Source organism: Cololabis saira, chromosome 10 (genome assembly GCF_033807715.1).
Source record: "Cololabis saira isolate AMF1-May2022 chromosome 10, fColSai1.1, whole genome shotgun sequence".
Classification (NCBI taxonomy): Eukaryota; Metazoa; Chordata; class Actinopteri; order Beloniformes; family Belonidae; genus Cololabis; species Cololabis saira.
Genome location: NC_084596.1, coordinates 10090410 through 10110568, shown reverse-complemented (window position 1 = coordinate 10110568; position 20159 = coordinate 10090410). Strand labels below are relative to the sequence as shown.

General features: G+C 41.0%; 1 protein-coding gene across 2 annotated transcripts in view; it reads right to left on the bottom strand.

Moving 5' to 3' along the window:
* The window catches only part of adcy8 (adenylate cyclase 8 (brain)), a 190600-nt gene that overhangs the window by 97788 nt on the left and 72653 nt on the right, over positions 1-20159 (bottom strand). For both annotated transcript variants that reach the window (XM_061731666.1, XM_061731667.1), the window contains exons 2-4: positions 15761-15910; positions 3084-3214; positions 1181-1292 (exon numbers count right to left, since the gene is read on the bottom strand). In XM_061731666.1, coding sequence (XP_061587650.1) covers positions 1181-1292; positions 3084-3214; positions 15761-15910 — 393 coding nt within the window. The remainder of the gene's footprint in view (positions 1-1180; positions 1293-3083; positions 3215-15760; positions 15911-20159) is intronic.

The following is a 20159-nucleotide window of genomic DNA, read 5'->3' as shown; positions in this document are numbered from 1 at the left end:
TTGATCGACGACCAGGAACCCGGTGTGATTCTAACAGCAATCGAGGCGACGGGTATCAGCCAGGTGCTGCCAATCACAGGCACTTGATCAACCAATCACTTCTACAAGACTGTTTAAGCTCACGGTGGCAGAAAGAGAAATACTGGGCTGGAACGCATCAATCAGCACTCGATTGTTTATCCTGACAGCAGGAAAGTTCCCCGACTTCCTTTCCTTTCCTTATCCTTTATTTCTTTATTTCATTCATTAACAGAAAAACAAAACAGTTCAATATACAGGACTGTCTCAGAAAATTTGAATATTGTGATTTTCTGTAATGCAATTACAAAAACAAAAATGTCATACATTCTGGATTCATTACAAATCAACTGAAATATTGCAAGCCTTTTATTATTTTAATATTGCTGATCATGGTTTACAGCTTAAGAAAACTCAAATATCCTATCTCAAAAAATGTGAATATTCTGGGAATCTTAATCTTAAACTGTAAGCCATAATCAGAAATATTAAAATAATAAAAGGCTTGCAATATTTCAGTTGATTTGTAATGAATCCAGAATGTATGGCATTTTTGTTTTTTTAATTGCATTACAGAAAATAAAGAACTTTATGACAATATTCTAATTTTCTGAGACAGTCCTGTAATTACAGCAAATCTCTTTCCTTGAATGAAAGGGAACAGAAAGAAGACTAAGCTTATTTTATCTGTCCCTTTTTTCTATAAATAATAATAAAAAAAAACAAATTACGCAATTTAAAAAAAAAACTTTCCAATAAACGTAATTAAAAAAAAAAAAAAAAAAAACTACAACAAAGTTATAAAATAACACAAAATCACTGTCGTCAAACACAGATAGTCGTATTATTTTTTGATTCAAAGAAAAAAAAATATGACTAGTGCTAAAAAGAGAGAGAAAAAAAAAGAAAACCCACCTAACTTAACAATTATCATAATATTTCGTCATCAAACTGGCTTTTATTATTCTTTTAAATGCAATGTTTGATTTGCATTCTTTGGCTTCTGTATCCAGATTGTTCCATAAACTGATGCCTTTTACAGAAACACAACGTTCCATTCATTTCATCCTGAATTTTGTCTTTTTTTTAAAGATCTCTGCTCCTTTTTAAGTTTTAAGTCCGACTGTACAGATGGTTGACGTACAGAAAAACGCTCACTTACGTGTGCGAGGCGGTCGAAGCGAGCGAACAGCTCGTTCAGCATCCGCACCAGCTCCTGCGCCGACAGCGTCGTGGACAGGTTTGTGAAGCCTTTGACATCTGCGAAAAGAATGCTGAATAAAATATGGAAATGTCACTTTCACATCCAGGTTAGTCGTTAAATAAAGTTACTCATGATGACGTTCAAATGTTTAACATTTAGGTTTTTACACAGAGGTTCCTGTTGCAGCTTAAAACACGTTTTTAACTCTGATAGAAGTGTTAAACACACGAACACGCTACAGCAGGACGTTGACAAATGAGGAGGAATGACAGGAAACCGAGGCAAATCTTAAATACATTATTGGTGAGTTGGAACAAACAAGGCTCAACAACATGACTTGAGGATGACTGAACTTAAACTCCAAGATTCCTGCGGCCTGGATATTTTTATCTGATAAACGACCAAGTTTAAAGCCAAAAAGCCTGAAAGAATCATCATCAGAAAGCATGAGCTCAGACTTATCAGCACTGAATTTCAGGAAATGCCAGAAAGCCTACAGAGTCTGTGGGATTCATCTCTAATGGGTAGAGTCGAGTGTCATCTGCGTAAAAAAAGGTTATTTTATATGTAAACTGAAGCAGAAGTAGCTGCAGGAAGAAACTGAAAGACGTTATCAGAGGCAGAACTACGGAAGCATATAGCATTCACTTGAGAAAAAAAAATCTGCTCTGTTTTTTCTGAATTAACTAGATAAATATCTCAGAATTCTGAGAAAAGTTTTAATGAAAAAAATTATTCTGCTCTGTTCTGAATTAACCAGATACCTCACAACATGCAAGAAGCTGTCATTCCCTTGAGAACTCGATGTCATGGAAGCAAACATGTCCCGCCTGTCCAGTTTAATCCAGTTTTATTTTGCTTTTGGTTTGAAACATTGGGAGATACTCTTGTCTTTATGTTATATAGATGGTATTGTTATTAGTTTGTCGACTTTGCGTAGGCACCTCATGACTTTGTGGTTGTGAGAGCTTCTCGCAGGTTGTAAACAGAGCAGATTTATTTTTTTTTCATTAAAACTTTTCTCGGAATTCTGAGATAATTAACTCGTTAATTCAGGAAAAAAAAGCAGATTTTTTTTTAATCCAAATTTTATCTCGTTAATTCAGAAAAACAGAGCAGATTTTTTTTTCAAGTGAATGCAATACGCTTCCGTACAGAACTGAATCCAAGAGAATTTAAATCACCTGGTATCTCCCCTGTTTTTTTTGTTTTTATTTCTTCAGAAGTGTCTGTCAACAAAGTTGATGAAGAAGATGAAGATTGAAAGCAAAATAAAAAGATGGAAGAAGAGCTCTTGTGTCTTCAGTACAGAAGAGTATTAGGGCCATGCAGGAGAAAAAATATTTGAGAGGGGAACATTTTTTTTATTGTGCACTCGAAATGTTGAGAAAAAAGTCGAAATGTCGAGAAAAGATCGAAATGATGAGAAAAAAGTCGAAATGTTGAGATTAATGTTGAAATATAATTTCGAGAAAAAAGTCGAAATGTCGAGATTAATGTTGAAGCACAATTTCAAGAAAAAAGTCGAAATGTTGAGGAGAAAAAAGTTGAAATGTCGAGAATAATGTTGAAGTACAATTTCGAGAAAAAAGTTGAGATGTCGAGAAAAAAGTCGAAATGTCGAGATTAATGTTGAAATATAATTTCGAGAAAAAAGTTGAAATGTTGAGAAGAAAGGCAAAATTTTGACTTTATTCTTGTACTTCAACATTAATCTCGACATTTCGACTTTTTTCTCGAAATTGTGCATAATAAAATTTTTTTTTGCCCTCTCAAATATTTTTTCTCCTGCATGGCCCTAATACTCTTCCGTACTTCAGAGCTCGACTAGTGCGAGTGATAAAATATAACGCGTCCTCACCTGACATTCTCGTAGCGGTGGATGTAGATCCGGTGGAACTGGTGCTGGAGGTGTTCGTCCTCTACATTTGTCATGTCGTTGATCATTTCCAAAACTACAAAACGTGGCAGCACTGACAACACCAGCCTCTCCTGCGAAGACAAGAAAAGACAATCAGGTCTGGCTCTTGTTGGTGCACGTTGGGGGGATTTCTACACCCTAAGTGATTGTTTCTGTAGATACTTTGAAACTGATTGCAGCAGGTTGGTTTCCCTTTGCAGGGGTCTGGAGAACAAAGTGATTGAATTTTTAGCACTAATTATGCATTTAAATTATGTATCTGAATGTTTTTGGACGTTAAAATATTCAACTGCAAAAAATTCAAATGCAAAAAGTTAAACCGCAAATAATTCAAGGTTAAAATATTCCGCCACAAATAATTAAACCACAAAAAGTGAAACCTCAAAAGAATTAAACGGCAAAAAATTAAACGGCAAAAAATTAAACGGCAAAAAATTGAACGGCAAATAATTCAACCGTAAAAATTAAACCTCAAAAAAGTTAAACCGCAAATAATTCAATGTTAAAATATTCCGCCACAAATAATTCAACCTAAAAAAATTCAACCTCAAAAGAATTTAACTGCAAAAAATGAAACTCCAAACAATTCAACCCCAAAAAATTCAACCTCAAAGAATGAAACCGCAAATAATTCAACCGCTAAAATTAAACAGCAAAAAATTAAAGCATGAAAAATCCAACCGCAAAAAATTAAACTGAAAAAAAAATTCAAAAATTTAACCGAAGAATTAAAACGCAAAAAATTAATCCTCAAAAATCCCCGCAGGATCCACTGAACCACTGAACTACCATGCCCCACCACTTGGTGGCAGTAATGCAGCACCTTTTGCTGCTTGCCAAGCACCAATAAAACAAAAGAAGAATTCTACAGAAAAGGAATAAGAGCATTTCCTCGGAGCCACGGCCACATACCCGACCCACGACGGAGACTCGTCTCAGCCACGATAAGTTCAAGAAAACGCTAGAGAGCCACAGAACCAGCCCGGTTCTGCTGGGGGAAACTAGGGCTGGGTATTGTGAAGAAATCTCACAATTCGATTCGATTTCAATTTGTTAGGTCATGATTTGATTCGATTCAATTTGATTGAAATCAAATAAAAACACACCAGAGTACCAGATATTTTGAATCTGTGGATTTAGCGATGGCTTGCTGCAGAACGTCTGCACGGTGTCGGCTCAGCTGTTTGCGCAGGTTTGTCGTGTTGATACAGTCAGTCAGAACCGCCTGGCAAAGTTACAACCACATTACTTTTGTCGCTTTCCTGTGTTCCAGGTTTACACAGGAATATGAAATGAAGCCACACATCTGCTTTTAAGTTTAAAGGCGCTGGATTAACGCTGCCCCTTTAAACGTATTGTTATGCAGCCCGTCCGTGCAGCACGAATCACACAAGAGTGTTGCCTACAGCGCCCCCCACTGGCCAGGGGGTCGGATCCATTCAGAAGATGAAGATGCTGAAACCGATATTGAATTGCAGGGAATATAATCACGATGCATTGCTGAATCAATATTTTTATCGTTTTTGTAGAAACTTTGTGAATAAAATTGCTCTGCAAAAAGTGTTTCTAACATAAACTGCAGATTGAAGCACTTGTTTGGAGACTGCAACAAATGTTAAAATAATTTTTATCTCATTTGCAAGTTACTCCACTTTTTAAAAGTAAAATAAAAGACAAAGAAACAGAAAAAGAGAGCAGGACTTTCAGAAGTTTGTTGGTCGGTATGTGATGTTGAGTCATTAGAATTAAAACATAAAAAGTCAGAAAGCCGATTGAAGCGCATCCTCCACCTTGGCAGGCGCTGTTCTCATTTCTCCAACCTACATCCGAGTTTAGGAGTCCTGGCTTACGTTTCATATAGGCAAGGCAAGTTTATCTGTGTAGCACAATTCAACACAAGGTAATTCAAAGTGCTTTACATCAACTTTAAAAGCAGCAAGACACAATTAAGCGGTAAATAACAAAAAAAATGAAATAAAATTATAAGAAAAGAGGTAAAATAATAAAAAGCACATTCTTAAAATGGCAAGAATTCAGTTTCTATACGGTCAAAACGTACAAAGACCGGGTCAAAAACAGTATTATAAAAGTAATCTGTAACAATTCGTACAGTGAATTAAACCAATTTGACAATTCTCTGCCACAATGTCTGTTTCCAGGTCTTATTTCACACAACTGACGAGAATGATATAAAAGCATTCAGATAACTTTTATGCTCTTTTGTACAAACGACCAGCAACAGCCGCTACCGTGGCTCGTCCTCTGGCTGAAGGAGGAAAGTATGAAACATGACAGCACAGAAGAAATGAAGCTTGTACAAAGCAAATTACTTTTTTCTGCCGGCTGAGCAGGATTTCTCGCAGCCCCGGGGCTCGCAGAGACAACGGCTCTGGCTTTTGTTTTCCCATTCTTATTTAATTTTATATCTCTTTTCCTGCTGCTGACGCAGCGTCACTTGGCAGAAGCGGGAAACAGATTTGGAGTGGGAGCGATGCAGCATCCCTCAGCGTCTCTCTCTCGCCAAGCAGCCGCCCCCTTCCAGGGGGCAGATAGAAGGAACCAGAAAGTATGTTATTGTTTCTGTAACTCTGCCATCCTCTTCCTGTTTTAGCACCTCGGATAATCGGAGAAGCTCCAAACAGACCGGTACCCCAAACCCCCATCGTCTCAACTCTTAGGGAGAATTATCAGAAGTCTTAGACTTAAAGAGCATATTGCAGGTTAGGGTTTTTTCAAAAATTATACCTGACCTTATGTGAAAATGACTATGTGAGAAGTTAATGTAGGATTTAATGTTTTACAAGACATAAGGGCACGTATTCAGAGGAAAAAGTGGCTGATTTTAGCAAAGCTCCTACAAACGCTTTTTTTTTTCGAACACCGCGTCATATGACGCAGCAGCAGTGAGACGTCTCCACAGCTGCCCCATCTGACTGTGCAGACCCCGTACACACGTAGCCGGGTATCTGCTAAACCCAAGATATTTTCCTATGTTTGGACCTGTCATCCACATGAAAACACAAATAAACCAATGTTTAAAAAAACTCCAGGCAAAGTGAAGATTTTTTTAAAAACTTTTTTAAAAAACGTTTATGTAGATGCGTGTAGACCTGGTGTAGACAGAGACAACCGAGTTTTGCATTTTCGAACGTCACATTATGCTCCAAAACAACAACAAATCTGCTCTGATTCTGATGATCCACCATCTGTTCTCCAAACTATTTATTAAATAAATGGTCTCTGCTCTTGACCACCGTTTACTGCGTTACACCGACACAGAGCCTACGCCGTAGGGTACGCGGCGACGCGTACCCTACGGCATAGGGCTGCGTCGATTTAACGCGGCAGCTCCTTGGCGGGACACGGGGGGACTCGAGCTCGTTACCCGAGAAGGAGACGCCGCTCCCGGGGAAGTTGCGCCGCAGAGGCGGCCCGAAGGCTAGAAGAACAGATGATCTACAGGTTTGGAATGCTTATGAATGTGGTCGAAAACGCAGATCTTCGGTTATGTGTGGAAGGTTTTTTTTTTAACAACGATGTAATGTGGATACAAATTATTTTATAAACGAAGGGGGGGAAATATTCGGTTGAAAAAATCCCCGGCTATTTCGGATGCATTTAATCAGAAAAAAGAGAAGATAATAATAAGCCTGTTTTCTGTTTAGAGAGTACAAACGTAGACAGATTACAAGTAATCACCCATCTTTTAGGAGTTATTTTCGGAGTTTCTTTCAGGAGCACGGGTGCTGCGGTGAATAAAGGCTGATTTATGGTTCCGCGTAAAATCGACGGCGTAGCCTACGGTGTAGGGTACGCGGCGCACGCAGCGTTCTGTGCGTCGCCGCGTAACCTACGCCGTAGGGTCTGTGTTGGTGTAACGCGGACCCATAAATCAGCCTTTTAAAAAGCGAGTTTCAGCTGTCAATCAAAAGAAAGTGGGGGGCCTAACGGGTTCGTAATTATAAGGCTGTGGCCCGTCATATTGGTGTGAATACACATTCACAACCTCTTCAGTGTCACAACTAACATTAAGATCCATTATTTTTCCTATTGTTGAAATTCACCGCACTCCCTCCCGACACGTCACTTCCGGTTCAGCTTTTTCAGATGCGGAAGTAAAATACTCTCACAAAAACAACTCCGGAGGTCACTGTAGTATATATTTATGCGTATTTCAATTTCAATTTTCAATGAAAATTCAGTTCCTACATTATTTTCCTAAACATTGATTCACAGGGGTCTCCAACCTGCAATATGCTCTTTAATAAAGTATCCATGTCTTTGGAAGTCTGAGTTTTTTACGACTCCAAAAATCTTTTGTAAGAATTGTTACTAACTCTCCACGTTTAACACCATCAACACCTCTTTTTTTTAAATTACAAATACTAACAATCTACGATGTGAATAAGTATCAAACAGGAATCCTAATGTATAAAGTTATATGCTCTCCGTTAACTTTTCCCAGACATTTTCATAATTATTTTGAGTTTAATTCTTATCATTCATACTCCACAAGAAGAAGGAATGATTTGCATATTGTCACGGTTGGTGTTTGTTGAGGACCCAAACACAGGAGAGCAGGAGGCAGGAGTTGTGAAAAAAACAGGATTTATTTACCGAAAACAAGAACCAAAAATGCTGCAGAGCAGGATTAACAAAAACAAAAACAAGAACGCAAAAACCAAAAACCAAAAACCTCACAGGACACATGGAGGCAGGAAACAGTACGGAGCGACATGGAGCAGGGAAAGACAAGACCCCATATACCCAGGGGATAACGGGACACAGGTGGGAACAATCAGGGCAGATGGGACACAGGAGGAGCAGAACTGAAAACACAAACTGCGGGAAATGTTAAACCCTGACACATATCCCCTTCTGTAGAACCGCAGTTGATACATTTTCATTTATGTATCAAGGTGTTGTGCTGTGGAACAGTTTAAAACATCTAAGTGAAACATGCTCAACATTATCTGCATTCAAAGGAAAGCTGAAAAAAAGTTTATAGATTTTTAATATCTGTGTTTCTCATTCACCATTGTTCAAATATTAAGCTATTTAATTGTATTCTGAATTATTGTATAACTCTGAGTTATCAGTTATACTGTATAGGCCTATGTATCATATGCTTATATGGTTTTGTGAATTATTATTTTTTATTTTTTCTTGTTTTTAGGAGGGCGGAGTCGCTTATAAGCCCTTTGGGTTTTTATGACCTCTCCTGCACTTCTTTTCTAAAACTTTTTTCCTCTGTGTGATGTTCCTTTTTACGAGTGCAAACAAACAAAACAAAACAAACTAATTCAGCTGAAAACTCTTTTTACACAATGTGAGAGTACTGATTAGCCCTACAAGACTTCTGCAGCAATGTCCTTTAGAAAGAGGACAAAAATAAACCCGCTGTGTGAAGACCAGGACCCCACGCCAGCTCTCCAGCATGGCGGCGGTGGGTTAATGATCCGGGATGGGTTTGCCCCCGTGGGGCCCGGGCACCTTGGAGTCGCTGAATTAAACATGAACTCCTCGACATCAAAGTGCCGCAGAGTCCCATGTGAGCCCATCTGCTCCACCGCCTAATTGATTCATGCCCATGAAAGCGGTGGAGGGAAGACTGGGAACCAGGAGGCAAATCAACTTCCTGACAGGGCTGGGGATCCATTCAAATGTCAAGAATCGATTTGATTCCAATTCTTAAGATTCAGAATCGATTATTAAGATTTGATTCGATTCCGATACTGATTTGGGTTATTCTTATTAAAACTGTTTTTTGAGCTGTTGCATGAATTATATGACTGTAGTTATGCAACATATTACTACTAGTATTATATTGAAATTCAACAGCAAGTATTGTCAGCTAATGATGCTGTAAGGACCAATCAGCTCCCAGAATGCTGATAGAACTGAAACAGAAACATCGTTATAACTGAAAACTTTAATGTTTTCATACCTTTAAAAATATTTAAAGGCAAAAACATCGAGTCCAACAAAACATTCCTTTTTTGGGCATAAACTAAAAAAATACCAAAAGTTGTAATGTTATGATGAAAAAAAATCGATCTTTAGACATATGAATCGATTTTTAGGAATTAATATAAGAATCGATTTAGAATCAGAAAATCGCTTTTTTTCAACACAGGCCTAGTCCTAAAGTATCAAAACAGGTCAGAGTCACAGAAACTATGACTTTCTATAAGTTTACTGGGTTTTATTCCCAATAGCAGTTGTTATCACTAAATGAAGCTTGTCATATGCCAGGAAGAGTTCACGCTTCAGTTGCAGCCAGAACTATTTAGATTTTCTTTTTTTTTTTTTTTTATATTTTTTTTATCCCTGATTTTTTACCCATTTCATCACCCAGTGCTCATACCTAGACAGTCCTGGGCATTGCTCTCCTCTGCCAACCCAGGGAGGGCCCTACACTGAGCTCAGGTCTCCTTCTTATCTTGAGGAGAGATGGACCGCTTCTTTTCACCAGACAGGATGAGGATTCTCTGGCCGGACGTAGCGCGTGGAAGGATCACGTTATTCCGGCCGGATCCTCCCCACCCCATCTGGCGCCCCGGTTGGCCAGAGGGGGCATGTGTAGCCCAGGGCTGTGTGCATGTTTTTGTGAGGGTAGCTCACATTAGCTACCCAGGGGAACACGGGGAGAACATGCAAACTCCACACAGAAAGATCCTTTCACCAACCCCACCCAGGGTGTGGGCACTGAAGTCATGGGGGAACTAACACGCACTTCAGCGCCCACAGCGTCCCCGGCGGGAATCGAACCCAGGACCTTCTAGCTGTGACTATTTAGATTTTCTGACTTTCTGAGTTTATGCTGCTGCACGTTGGTGCTGGACCAGCAGGACATTGGGCTGCTTCCCTTGCTGGACCCGGCACCACCATTTCCAGTCCGACACCAGTCCAACACCCGCACCAACACCCGCACCAACACCAGTCCAACACCAGCGCCAACACTAGTCCAAAACCAGTCCAACACCAGTCCATCACCAGTCCAAAACCAGTCCAATACCAGTCCAACACCAGTCCATCACCAGTCCAAAACCAGTCCAAAACCAGTCCAAAACCAGCGCCAACACCAGTCCAACACCAGTCCAAAACCAGTCCAATACCAGTCCAACACCAGTCCAAAACCAGTCCAATACCAGTCCAAATCCAGTCCAAAACCAATCCAACAACCCCAGTCCAACCCCAGTCCAAAACCAGTCCAAAACCAGTCCAACACCAGTCCAAAACCAGTCCAAAATGGATCCAACACCAGTCCAAATCCAGTCCAAAACCAATCCAACAACCCCAGTCCAACCCCAGTCCAAAACCAGTCCAAAACCAGTCCAAAACCAGTCCAACACCAGTCCAAAACCAGTCCAAAATGGATCCAACACCAGTCCAAATCCAGTCCAAAACCAATCCAACAACCCCAGTCCAACACCAGTCCAACACCAGTCCAAAACCAGTCCAATACCAGTCCAACACCAGTCCAAAACCAGTCCAATACCAGTCCAAATCCAGTCCAAAACCAATCCAACAACCCCAGTCCAACCCCAGTCCAAAACCAGTCCAAAACCAGTCCAACACCAGTCCAAAACCAGTCCAAAATGGATCCAACACCAGTCCAAATCCAGTCCAAAACCAATCCAACAACCCCAGTCCAACCCCAGTCCAAAACCAGTCCAAAACCAGTCCAAAACCAGTCCAACACCAGTCCAACACCAGTTCAACACCAGTCCATCACCAGTCCAAAACCAGTCCAACACCAGTCCAACACCAGTTCAACACCAGTCCATCACCAGTCCAAAACCAGTCCAACACCAGTCCAACACCAGTTCAACACCAGTCCATCACCAGTCCAAAACCAGTCCAACACCAGTCCAACACCAGTCCAACCCCAGTCCATAACCAGTCCAACACCAGTCCAAAACCAGTTCAACACCAGTCCAAAACCAGTCCAAAACCATTCCAACACCAGTCCAACACCAGTCCAACACCAGTCCAAAACCAGTCCAAAACCATTCCAACACCAGTCCAACACCAGTCCAACACCAGTCCAACACCAGTCCAAAACCAGTCCAACACCAGTCCAAAACCAGTCCAAAACCAATCCAACAACCCCAGTCCAACCCCAGTCCAAAACCAGTCCAACACCAGTCCAAAACGTCCAGATAGACAAACGTTTCAGTGGAGCGATGCCGACGCCACAGCGTTTGGTGATGGAGGTGACGGGTAGAGTCAGCTGTCACTCAAGCGCTGGCTGTTTACACCCGAGTCCTTGATCCGTCTAATGATCACACTCAGAACACCCAGAGCTCCGTTTGTGGCATCACTGCCTTCACGGCGCAGTTAGATCGGGGGTGAAAACACAAATAGATTCATCTAACGTTAATGTCATGACAGAAGGAGCCAGCAGGAGGAGGAGGATGTAGGCCGATGTTATAACAGAAGGACTTTAGAAGAAGGAAACTCGAGGAGTTTAGTGGCAGGTGACCAAAACAATAGATTTAGAAGAATGAAAGTCAAGGATACACTGTGATGTCCCCGTGATCTCCGAGGAACAGGTTGGAAGACGATGGCTGTTCCTGTAAACACCAACGATTCACAGGCCGATGCAGCTCTGCATCACATGACCCAACGTGTCTTGACCATCAGATCACGGCCAGCTGGAGATTGTGAACTGAACTTTCAGTGAATCGGGTTAATAAATGCCTCGTTAGATGCATGACACTGCACCAGAGGTTCATCTAGATCAACGTGTGTATATATACTGTATATATATATATATATATATATATATATATATATATATATATATATATATATATATATATATATATATATATTTATATATTGTGGCAGGATGAAGCTCGACTCCAGAGGTTGGTAAACAGGACTTTATTCCACACGACGGAATCTCAACTGACAACAGAAACTAACAGCTAACAACTGACACAGAACACGCGTTGCTAAGCAACCATAAAATGCCCCGTGACCACGCCCCCTTCCCAACAGTTCTGATGGGTGCGAGGTCCGTTATTGTGTCCGCCACACAGCCCCCCCAGAACACCCAGGAGGTTGTCCTGGAAGGGCCTTTCAGTCCCTCACTGGTGGCTTAATCAGCCGACCATAACGGCTGCGCCGTCCTTCCTGTACCACAACAGGAGCATCAGTGTGAGCAGGACGCTGAGGGGAAAAAACAACAGTCTTAGGTGGTAAACTAGAAAGTTCATCCTTTGAAGCAACGGCAGAAGGTCTCAGAGGAGGGCGTCCACGACGGGGGACCTGGGCCGGGACCACAGCTTCATCCGCTACTGTGTGTGCGGGTTTCAGCCTATCTAGTGTGATGAGGCATTGTGACACCGTGGCTGACGTGAAACTCCAGTTTCCTACCCCCTGCAGGGGCGACACCTTGGAACTAGCTTCAACAAAGACTTGAACCACGGGAATGCCATATGATGAAGTTCCTGACTGACTGATATGTTAATACCAACTCATTTGGCCACAGATCACATCTGACTGTAAATACCCTTTTATTGCTTAACTGTCTTTCACCTTTGGCATGTTGATTCTTGCCTTTTGTGCTTTGAACCTAATGTATAAAGAGTCATGATTTCAACCATTCTTGGTCAGCACACCAACCCAGACATGCGCTGTGTAGGTCTGCTCACCGCCGGCTTACTGAATAAAACTCACTACACCACAGCGGACTTCTGAACTGGTTTTGATAATATTTTTCAACAAGTGCAATGTGCACTTTGCGGCCACCTAGGTCCCCTCTCGAGGACTCTAAAGGGACCATCGTATGGAGGCTGTAGAGGAGAACGATGAGCATCATGCCGCACGAAGACAAACCGAGCCGACTTGAGCTCCGATAGGATGAATGTTCGCGGAAAACAGTTGTGAATGGGCCCCGGGGTCAAAAAACTATTTGATGCGAAGGAACGGCTTGCTGGGTGAGTGTGCGGAGCCGAACTTTCAGGCAAAGATTCTCCTGACATACGAAGCGGCTGACCGAACACGAGCTCTGCGGGCGACGCATTTAAATCTTCCTTTGGGGCCGTGCGCAAACCGAGCATGACCCACGATAAGCGGTCCACCCAGTTACCATCAGAGAGCGCAGCACGCAGTGCTGCTTTGAGGGACCTGTGAAAACGTTCACAAAGGCCATTAGCTTGTGGGTGGTATGCAGTAGTACGGTGTACCTGCACTCCCAAAGCTTCTGCCAACGACGACCAAAGTTCTGAAATAAACTGGGGGCCTCTGTCATCCATCCATCCATCCATCCATCCATCCATCCATCCATCCATCCATCCATCCATCCATCCATCATCCATTCATCTATCCATCATCCATTCATCTATCCATCCATCCATCCATCATCCATTCATCTATCCATCCATCCATTCATTCATCCATTCATTCATCATCCATCATCCATCCATCATCCATCCATCCATTCATTCATCCATTCATTCATCATCCATCATCCATCATCCATCCATCCATCCATCATCCATCCATCCATCTATACATCCATCCATCCATCCATCCATCCATCCATCCATCCATCCATCATCCATCCATCCATCTATACATCCATCCATCCATCCATTTATTCATCCATCCATCCATCCATCCATCCATCCATCCATGCATCCATCCATCATCCAACCATCCATCCATCCATCCATCCATCCATCATCCAACCATCCATCCATGCATCCATCCATCATCCAACCATCCATCCATCCATCCATCATCCATCCATCCATCATCCAACCATCCAACCATCCATCCATCCATCATCCATCCATCCATCATCCATCCATGCATCCATCCATCCATCCATCATCCATCCATCATCCAACCATCCATCATCCAACCATCCATTATCCAACCATCCATCATCCATCCATTCATCCATCCATCCATCCATCATCCAACCATCCATCATCCAACCATCCATCATCCAACCATCCATTATCCAACCATCCATCATCCATCCATCCATCCATCCATCCATCCATCATCCAACCATCCATCATCCAACCATCCATCATCCATCCATCCATCCATCCATCCATCCATCCATGAGTCCATCCATCATTCCATCCATCCATCCATCCATCCATCCATCCATAAAAATAGAAAAGCCAGACAAACACAACAGTTCAGGACTGTGATGTCACCTTCACTACCTTCACTTCCTACTCAATTACAGATTCTTTAGACTTTCAACCTGATTCAGATTTTCAACAAATAGTCATGTGAATCCTCCACTCTGTGGGTCACGAGTGATTCGCTGGAGACATTATGGGATGAACAGCAGCGACTCCTCCACCTGTCTCTGATCAAACACACTTAAACAAGTCAACAGACCGGCGGTGGGTGAACGGGAGCGACGGGCAAACAGCCTCTCAGCAGCGGAGCTGCAGCTGAACAAATCCAGGGGCTGCACGCTAAAATCCAGCCAACGGTTCAAGTGGTCTCTGAAGCCGGGAGTGAGCCAGAAAAGGGCTGGGGAGGGCGTCCTGTCGGCTCCGTCAAGCGAACCGAGTAGTTTAAAGAATAAAAGGTCAACAAAAGGGTTAAAGCTCAGATCAAACGGACCGGTCCACAACCAAACCAGAGTCTTTACATCCATTAAAATGAATCTTATCGCGCCGTCAGGAAGCTGAAGGTTTTGTCTTGAGTATTTTGAGAAGTGTTTACTTTTGAGAAAAAAAAGTCAAATGTCGAGATTAATGTTGAAAATGAATTTTGAGATAAAAGTCCAAATGTTGAGATAAATGTTGAAATACAACTTCAAGAATAAAATCGAAATTTTGCCCTTTTTCCCAACATTTCAACTTTATTCACCAAAATTTTGACTTTTTTCTCAACATTTCGACTTTTTTCTCAAAATTGTATTTCAACATTAATCTCGTAATTTCGACTTTTTTCTCGACATTTCAACTTTTTTCTGGAAATTGTACTTCAACATTAATCTTGCACCTTCAAAGCAGGACTTCAAAACCATTTAGGACATTAGAAAACCTGTAGGACAACAGAAAACATATGTTTCCCTGTCGTTTCAAAGGAATTACAAACATCTTGGAGGTTTCATGGTTTAATTAATTAAACCATGAAACCTGTACCACTGTACGAATTGTTCCAGATTACTTTTGTAATACTGTATTATACCGGTCTTTGTACGTTTTGACCGTATAGAAACGTAATTCTTGCCATTGTAAGAATGAGATGTACCTGCTGTACTCTACTGACCTTACTTTAACAACTTTAATTGTGTCTTGCTGCTTTTAATGTTGATGTATATGAATTACCTTGTGTTGAATTGTCCTATACAAATAAACTTGCCTTGCCTTCATGGGTAAAAACTTAAAGTAAATGAGACAAAAATGGTTTTAAACGGATGATAACTGAGCTTAAACCCGAATGGTTGGGCAGATTTGTGCTACCATGACTAAAGAGCTAAATATCCATCCCACTGCAGAAACCCTTCTTGAAACTAAATTTCTTTTGGATTTTCTCAGGTATTTCTCACGTTTGGACGTGTAAAAACATGAAAATATAAAACGATTGATGCAGCAGTAAAAATGCACAGCAGGTGTGTGACTCACCTGTCTCTGGTTCTCCGTCTCCAGCCGCAGTCGAGCTTCGATGCAGCGCCGCGTCTCCAGGAAGGCCTGCCGCTGGGCGCGGTCCGACAGGTAGCTGATGAATATCCCAGCAGTGTTGATGCACATGAACAGGACGGCCTGGGCGGCTATCTGAAACACACAGAGACGCAGCAGAAAGGCCTTAATCTGAGGAAAAACACAACCTTTCTGGATTCTCTTCACACCAGTTTACATATTAAAGGTATAGTCTGTAATCATATTCAAAAACATTTATTGTTATACTGGGTGAAATGGTCCTTCCATCCTGAGAGTAGCCAGTGAATAATGTGTTCAGAAAAAGGAAAGAAAAAAATCCGACCTCTCTGACAGCTTTAATCCTGTAAAAACTCTGATCTGTTTTTTGTGCACAGAGTGGCACGGATTGGTCAGAGGACCAGAGGATCGTCACGTCGAAAATCTTGCCGGAAAACTTCACACACTCGAGTCACGTTTGCTGAAGAATGGCGCAGAAAACGAGAAAACGCAGCCAAAAATATAAAATACCACATCCCCAGTATGGGGGTCCGTGGGGATGGAGGCGTCTCCATCCCAGAGAGCGCCGGTGCGGGTGGCGGTGCGCTGCGGTGCCGTGCAGGCTCTGTTGCCACTGCTACGCTGTAGGGTATGCGGTGACGCGCACCATTCTGCGTTGGTGTAACGCGGAACCATAAATCAGCCTTCAGTGTGTGCTCTGTCTGCTGTTCTGAACTTCTCTGTTTCTCATTTTGTTGGGACGTCGGGTCCTTCCGCCGAGACAACTTTTGCGGTATGCGTTCATTGTTGTGTCTAAAAAATGATGCGCAGTGCCCACCCAATCAGAAACGGTACAGATATTCTGTGATATTTTTTTATATTTATAAAAAAATAAAATTATAAAAAAATAAAGGATCCCCATAACTTTGTTTGGTTGGCACAGCCCACCCCTGCCCCCCCCTAAAACCGGCCTCGCTTACAGGTGAATGAGACATGGGGTAGTTTTGTTGAAAATGTGCTGTCCAAAATGTCCTGGAAAACTCGACTCCTGCAAATGCGCGTTCCCCAAAGTTTGTGGCGGCGTGGGTTTGGAGGGAGCGCTGACGGGAGGGGGAGGAGGGGGCGGGGCTTAGAGGAGGTGCCACTTTCAAATCTTGCTAGCTCTCCAACATTACTGACTATACCTTTAAGCAGAGATGCAAAATCAAACATCACAGTATTCCCATTCAGACAGTTTATTGAGTTGAATTTCATGTCAAACTTTACTTTCAACTGTCTGTCTATGCTCCAAATCTCACCTGTTTAACCCAAGTTTAACCAGGGTAGAGTCCGGATGCTAAAGTGGTTATGAGTTTATTTGACTCAAACCAACTCTTAAAAAGAGCGAAGAGTTGGTTTGATTCAAATAAACTCACATTAAACCTTAATAAAACCAAGTTCATAATATTTGGAAAACGATCGATAAACTCACAAAAGAAACTTAGGATAAATGACATAGAAATAGAGAGAGTGAATTAAATAAAATGTCTTGGAGTCATAATAGACAACAAACTATCCTGGAAGCCACATGTACATTAAAGCTAAAACGTCCAAATCAATTGCAATATTACACAAAGTCAAACACCTTCTTAATCAATCATCACTATACACCTTGTACTGCTCCTTCATACTCCCATATATGAGCTACTGTGTGGAAGTGTGGGGGAACACTCTTTCAAAAAAGAGCAATAAGAATTGTAAATAAAGCAGCCTTTAGAGAATCAACAAACCCACTCTTCATCAAACTGAGAACACTCAAATTTAAGCATCTGGTCGACTTCAAAACTATACAAATCATGCACAAAGCAAATCAGCATCAGTTGCCACAAAACATCCAGAGGTTGTTTCAAATAAAATAAAATCTCAGGGGAATGTGTAATTTCAAAAAAAAGCTTGTACGAACAAACATCAAAACCCATTGTGTCTCAGTGATGGGAGTTAATCTGTGGAACAACTGCAAAGATTAAATGAAATCATGCAAATCACCAAGTAAGTTTAAACAAATCTTTCAAATCAATACTCTTAATGGATACAAAATGGAAATGGACACATGAACTGACAGTTAATGACCAAAGTGCCTTGCTCAGCTGAACCACCTTTTCTTTCTCTTTTATGCTTTTCTTTTGGAGTTCTGTGAAATGAAGAAATTGTAAAAACAGAACATTAGACCCTTTCAAACAGGAAATGTTTATCTACATATAGATTTGTCTCTTTAATTTGCTTTGTTTTGCTTATGTTTTTTTTTGTTGGTATATACATTTTATGTATTCTGATTATTTTTTGTTTTTGTGTTAACCTGTTTGAATAAATAAATAAAATAAAAATAAATAAATTATATTATATATATATATATATATATATATATATATATATATATATATATATATATATATATATATATATATATATATATATATAAATAAATTGTGGTCTAAAACCCGGTGCTGGGTGAGTGGGAGGAGATGGACGGATGCTCGAGGGGCGATTGTGAATACTATTGACACGGAACGCCGTGCGAACGCAACACTCATCTATTTTAAGATGCAAAGATTCATGAAATGCATGAAAACATCTTGAGGCTTAGACAGAATGAAAATATGGTGTTTACTTAAATTCACGCAGGGTGATCTGGTGAGTCATTACGGCTCTGCACCGGCACACGTCTCTTATATCACAACCAACCTGCTGTCCGTGGGATTAGAACTACAGATGTCTTCATTTATGCAAATTACCGTTGAGTGTATACAGTAAAGTACAGGTGTATATGGTAAAGTATGGGTGTATATGATAAAGTACAGGTGTATATGGTAAAGTACAGGTGTATACAGTAAAGTACAGGTGTATAATGTACCTTATCCAGTCCTACAACCAGGGAAAGCCCTGCACGCTGCCAGCTCTTGTTTTAGTTCATAGCGCTCATCTGTCAACGTTAATTATTCACCGAACCTCCCTGTAGTTTCTCAGCTGCTTGGATCAGAAATATGGGAACAATTGAAAGCTGCTGTTCTCACTGTGTCTGAAAGCTTCACATCGTGCAGCAGGTAACACGCTGCGTCTCCTGCAGGGAATCAATACAGTAAGTTCATGGTACGTAGATGGAAGAACAACCCCTGAGAAGCTCGTCCGCCGCTCTGGGAGCTCCAGCGTTCTTAGCTGAAAGCAAATAATCACCAGAGATGGGAAACACCCTACTAGAACCTGCTTTCCATGATTTTTTCTTGTTGCTTTGGGCCCCGTTAAGAAATGAAATGATACAGAAAACATGTGATGTAAACATATACGCCCGAACGGTTATATAAAAGTAGTTAAGAAACTATCAATGCCCGGTATAGACTGATTAACTATAATATTCTACAGTACATCTATTATACCTTACCCCAGAAAAATTACACTCATTCAAATCTGACCTGTCAGAGATGTGCTTCAGATGTAGGGGTGGGCAAAAATATCGATATGGCAATATATCGCGATACTTTTCCAGCTCATTCAATATCGATTTTCAAAATTTGAATATCGATTTTCTTTTTTTTTTTTTTTAATATTTTTTATCCCCGATTTTTTTCCCATTATATCCCCCAGTGCTCCTACCTAAGTGACAGTCCTGGGCATTGCCACTCTCTACCAACCCCGGGAGGGCCCTGCACTGAGCTCAGGTTTTATTTCACGTTTTATTTCATTTTATAATTTATTTTTTATATAACACAATTGCCTGTCTCTAAAAAAGGAAAAATAATGGACAGAGGTTTATTTATTTATGGATTTATATCTATACTGACTGATCACTGTGCCTGTCCTTGGTTTTAGTACCCATCTTGCTTGTGTTTATTATCATTTGCCACATAATTAAAGCAACCTCATACTAAATTTAAGGTTAATTTCATATTATGTAAATAATATGAAAAACATATACAAATATGTTGTAACTTTAGCTTGTATAGTTATAATAAAACATTGTTTTGACTCAGTTTGTCCCATGAATTGTCACTATAATCTGATGAACGTGCAACTCGGATTTTAAGATCCATAAAGCTTTTCACAGTTTTCAGCAAACTTTATATATCGCAATATCGCAATATATCGCAAAATTTGGATATCGCAATATCGTATCGTATCGTGACTCAGGTATCGTGATGTGTATTGTATCGTGAGGTCCTTCCCAATACCCACCCCTATTCAGATGTGACACTGAAGTTGGTTCCTTTCCGCATTGTACCAAAGTGAGGCCTTTTTGGCAGGATATCTGCTCTACTTTAACCAGGACCACAGGAGTTAGTGTTCCACTGGGCCCTGAACTGGGTTTGTTGGGGAACTTCACATGTTTTCGTGGTTCTCTAAAGTCTAAACAGTG